The following is a 5,497-nucleotide window of genomic DNA, read 5'->3' as shown; positions in this document are numbered from 1 at the left end:
AAAGAGAGGGAAACATGCACTTGCAAACACATGCATTGTCTATTCATGAACCTAGAGCTGCATGGTTTGGATCCCAGGATTACGAGCCTGTGATTGTGTCCAACAAGGACGCAGTTATGTCACTCGGGTTTGATCCAGCCACCGATGAGTTGACCGAAGGAGCTCTATTTGCTACCAAGGAAGTGCTCGTAGCTGCTGTGAAACATGCACACATAAGTACAGATCGAAATTTCATCATGGAGAAAAGCTCCACGCAAGTCTACAAAGTTAAATGTGTGGTTTCAAACTGCAAGTGGAAGCTAAGGGCCGCGAAGAAGAAGTCCCGCGACCTTTTTCAAATAACTAAATGTCCAGAGATTCACACATGCCTACTGGATAGACCCACGCAGGACCACCGCAAAATTTCAGCAAAAATGATTGGCTATGTGGTTGCTCCCTACGTAAGTCCTACAATCTTGGATATCATTATATGTCTAAATATTATCGTTTATTATTCATCGTTAATGTTAATATATTTTGTTTCAACAGATCTCCCAGACCCCTCAATTGAAGGTAAGCAACATCATCACAATGGTCAATGATGAGTACCACCATTTGGTTAGTTACTTGAAAGCATGGAGGGGGAAGATGGTCGCCATGGAAAGCGTTTATGGAAGCTGGAAGACAACCTACAACGAGCTCCCTCGGTTCCTTAATGTCATGGCCAGTACAAATGTCGGAAGTATAGTTGTGGTTGAGGTTGTTCCACATCATAAAGAGAGGGGTACATCGACATTTGTTCGTGCATTTTGGTGCCTAAAAGCAATGATTGATGGTTGGCAGTATGCACGGCCAGTTATTTCCATTGATGGTACAATTCTTAAGGGAAAGTATAATGGGAAATTGCTGGTAGCGGTGGAAGTCGACTCTAATAACCACCAATATCCCATATGCTTCGCCCTTGTTGATGAGGAAACAACTGAAAATTGGTCTTGGTTTCTACGTCTTCTACGTAGACATGTATGCCGAGATAGATTGGGGGTTTGTATTATATCTGACCGTGCGACGGGGATCCTTGCTGCAATGAATGACGAAGAGAGTGGTGTTACCCCTCCGATGGGCTATCACAGATTCTGCCTCCATCATGTTAGGAGCAACTTCTCCAAGACATTCCCGGGAAAGGAGCTTAAAATGTACATGTGGCTAGCCGGCAATACGCCACAGATTAGGAAATATGATGCCTACATGAAGAAGATTGGAGAGCTTTCTCCTCAAGGCTTGAGGTGGTTGCAAGGGATAAGTCCAGCCCTCTGGACTATTTGTCATGACACATGCCACGCTCGTTTAGGCCAAGCTACCACAAACATCACGGAGAGCTTTAATGGTAACGTGCGCGTGGCTCGGCACCTACCTATGACCGCAATGATTGAATTCATGTTTTATAAAACTGTTAGGACGGTCAACAAGGAGAGGAACGCAGTGCTTGAGGCCATTGGGGAGGGTCATGAACTTTGTCTAAGGACGAGAAATAAGTTGGAGAAGATTGCAGCCAAAGGTAACACACACCAGGTCGAGACATTTAATAGAGGAACCGGTTTGTTCTCCGTAAAGACGCAAAGGTACATGGTAAAAGGGTGCAATAAGGGCGGGAACACGCAGGTGGTTGACATAACTCAGCGTGCATGCACTTGCGGGAAATGGGCTTGCCACCGCCTGCCGTGTTCACATTTGATTGCTGCTTGCAACCACAATCACTTAAACTGGAAACAGTGGATTGGCCCCTTCCACTACAACTCTACTTTGTTGAAATTGTGGGAGCCAATGATATATCCATTACCAGCAACTGGGTATTGGGATATTGATTTGCCAGTGCAATGGAGAATGTTTGGAACTGTGGTACCGAACGAGGCCTTGCGAAAAAGAAGGCGTAAACGAGGAGAAAGGGGTCAATCCGTCAGAATACGCACGGAGATGGACAGTTCCCGTACAAGTCACAAATGTGGCCGCTGCAAGCAAGAAGGACACACTAGACGTAGTAGAAGGTGTCCATTGTACAATGTTGACCCTACTGTGTAATTTAATTGCCATTTTCTTTTCAGTCCTTGTTTTTTATTTTTAATCTATATTTTCCTTTTCAGTCCTTGTTTTTTATTGTTAATCTGTATTTTTCTTTCCAGTCCTTGTTTTTTATTGTTAATCCAATTTCGTTAATTAATTTAATGTAATGGTGTTGAAGCAATAAATAAACTTAAAGGAAACAGAAGCATTCGGGACAAGATATTACATGTCGTTTTCGGAATATATAATAAAGTAAAGGTGCTGCGAAAAGAAAGGCTCTATAGATTAGACTACACACTGGCAAACCATAGCAAGCATGTAAAGAAAAGATTCTGCTCAGTTAAAGGACTTGTCAATTCCAAAATTATTATCATATCCGAAAATATATTTACCTGAACAATACTCCATTGGCCTATAAATAGGTCTTCATTATGTGGTTGATACACATACATTCAACCAAACAAACACATAAAACACATAATTTTGTTACAATTTCGATGATATCATTGTCTTCAAGCTCTCTCGTTGCATCAAGCAACCACCTCTGTAATTGTGGTTTGAGGGCTGAAATACGAACTTGTTGGAATGATGAGATGATGGCTCAGAGATTTTACTGCTGCGGTTCTCAAAATGTAGGTAAAGTTTTGGAATATACATCATATGTTTACATTCTTTGTGCTTAAAACTGTAAAATATTTCACTGCAGGCAAATAGCTGTTATTATTTCAAATGGCTTGATGATGAGCCTTTGGAGGACGATGCTATAATTACTCGATTGAATGATGAGCGTCTACATCTGCAGGACACTCTACACGCTTATGAGACAAGGGAGTAAGAACTCGAGAATGCAATTATCCTGGAGAGAAGCAGGAAAATGCATAAGGCATTGACTTCCGTAGTAGGATTACTTTGTTTAATGATCGCATTGTTTGTGGCTTTTCTCGTGATTTAAATGTTGTGTTGTTAAATTTGTCGCAATTTGGTTTAAATCACTTGTAATGACATATTTTCAAGTTAGTGTCACGGATTTAATTGTTGTACATTTATCTATCGTGCTTCAGTGCATGATCTAGTTTTTATTGTTATTCTGTATTTTTCTTTTCAATCCTTGTTTTTTATTGTTGTTAATCCATTTTCGTTAACTAATTTAATGTAATGGTGTTAAAACAATAAATAAACTTAAAGGAAACAGAAGCATTACATAAACTTAAACGAAACAGAAGCATTACATAAACTGAAAGGAAATGACATATGATTAAAATGAGAACATGACATAAGTTCTCAATCCTTGGTGATGTCCACAATATAGTCGGAACCATATTCTTCATAATCATCTTCATCGTCCTCAGCGTCAACATCTCCCCAAATTGCCCAATAATCAGCTTCATCACGTGCATAAAGTTTAGCCTGCAATGCATCGCATTCTTGCTTAATTCCAGCCATGTATCGATTGTAGCGAGCATCAGAAACTACTTTATTCAACGGACGAAGTCTGTCTTCTAAAAGTTTATCAACTTCAGGATAACGTCTCCCCTCGTCCTCAACCTCCTGCTCTGTCGGCACCCAATCTTTGCCGTTTCGGGCTCTCCTAGTAGAAAACTTGCGTTGCAAATAGTACGCATGATCCCGATTGATCTTCAACGTCTGTGGTGGTTTGCTTTTACGAGCTACTGCAGGTCGTTGGTTGTTTTGGTTGCTGCGCATCCCTCCCAACAATAGCTCTGGTTGTTGTCTTCTCTGTTGTTGCTGTTCCAGGCATTTTTCGTAGCCAGGGGACATTGGCCTTTTACCCTTTTCCATCTTGGTGCAGTTGAAGTGATGTTTTTTCGTAGTTCAAATGTGGAAACTGAGTTCAATGTATGTGTAGAAGACAGACTGGAGGACCTATTTATAAGACAGCTCCCCAAGGAATTATTGTTAGGCAAAAATTCAAATCCGACTGTATTCTTAAGTATCTTTTCATTAAATGCATGCTTTGATTTCTTTAAATGCATGCGTATTTTGATGGAAGACATGGTTCACATGTGTACAGTAATAAGCCTGACATTTTTAAAAGTTTGAAATAACAACTCTCTGATGCAGTGTTGTTTCTTTGCAGTCTTCTTTTGCAGTGTTGTCTCTATTTTGTTTAAAGTGGTGAGAAGACAACTCATATTTACAGTTTTGTGACAAGGGAAATTCAATACAGGTCTTTACTGCTAAAATGACTACATCATGCACTAAAGCACGATAGATAAATGTATAACAATTAAATCCGTGACATTAACTTGAGAATATGTCATTACAAGTGCTTGAAACCAAATTGCGACAAATTTAACAACACAACATTTAAAGCACGAGAAAACCAACTTAAACTGAAAAGTAGGAAACAATCACGATGCTACTACAGAGCACTTATTCGTCCTCGGACGACATGGAACTATCAGAATAATAATCCGGACTGGTGACCAGTGCAAGGTATTGTTGTTCCTTAAACCAGTCCCCTGCTTCCCGAAACATCCTAGCATCATCGTATAGACTCTGACGATGCAGACGCAGCTGCATGCGATTCTCCTCTTCTCTCGCTCTGAATAGGGCGGCCTCCATCTCCTGCGGCGTCTCTCGAGGCATAGTACGAGCCTTTTGTTTAGGAATTGGAATCCCAGCTAGTGCACAACGTTCCCTGCACACTTCAAGCGTACGCACACGCCACGTCCACTCATCCAACATGGTGGTAATCGACTCAGGGGAGTAGCGTAAATTAGGATTTAAAGAGTACCTAAACTCATCCTCACACCACCATTTCCTACCCATGGCAACAAACAGATCACCTGGTGTGTAACTCATGATTTATGATGAACTATTTATTGTGCGAGTTCTATGGTTGTGAGTGCATTGTCAATATTGTATGTGAACCTATTTATAGGCACAGCATAACATTGCAACGAAATAATGCTCATATTCACATGATCAACAGTTGTATCTCATAATGCTGATATTCACATGATCAACAGTTGTATCTCATAATGCTGATATTCACATGATCAATAGTAGTATCTGATAATGCAGAGGGTCACATGATGTACAGTAGGTCATAAAGTAAAGGTTCTGCAAAAGGAAAGACTGCATTAGAAGTAAAGTGCCTCACTGTAAAGACTAGACTCTACAAAGTTTCTCACTTTATAGATTAGACCCACGTTTTCATACTGCCAAACCATAGCATGCATTGAAAGAAAAGATTCAACTCATTTAAAGGACTTGTCAATTCCAAAATTGACACTGAAATTCGAAAATATATTCAGCTAAACAATAATCCATTCGCCAGCCAACCAGCAGAAAACTAATAGCTTCAACTACAACTAATGAGTGAAAACCAATAGACCTTTGGACCTTAACGATTTTCTCTCCACATATGTGAGAGTCTTTGTTTTCTCTCTACTTTTCTTCACCGAAGGGAAGGTTGTGGGAGTTAGGGTTAGTA

At 40.3% G+C, this 5,497-nt stretch overlaps 1 protein-coding gene across 1 annotated transcript; it reads left to right on the top strand.

Annotated features, from left to right (window-relative positions):
- Positions 1–636: 636 nt before the first annotated feature.
- On the top strand, positions 637–2,055 carry LOC108221490 (uncharacterized). Its single transcript, XM_017395363.2, has one exon. It carries the CDS (start codon positions 637–639, stop codon positions 2,053–2,055), a length of 1,419 nt encoding a protein of 472 aa, XP_017250852.2.
- The last annotated feature ends 3,442 nt before the right edge of the window (positions 2,056–5,497 follow it).

The sequence above is a fragment of the Daucus carota genome, chromosome 5 (assembly GCF_001625215.2).
Source record: "Daucus carota subsp. sativus chromosome 5, DH1 v3.0, whole genome shotgun sequence".
NCBI lineage: Eukaryota > Viridiplantae > Streptophyta > Magnoliopsida > Apiales > Apiaceae > Daucus > Daucus carota.
The sequence above is the reverse complement of the archived record's forward strand: the minus strand, read 5'-3'. Positions and strand labels throughout refer to the sequence as shown.

Bases quoted from the DNA above. Each gene is read 5' to 3' on its own strand.
- LOC108221490 (XM_017395363.2), top strand. From the start codon at position 637: ATGGAAAGCGTTTATGGAAGCTGGAAGACAACCTACAACGAGCTCCCT.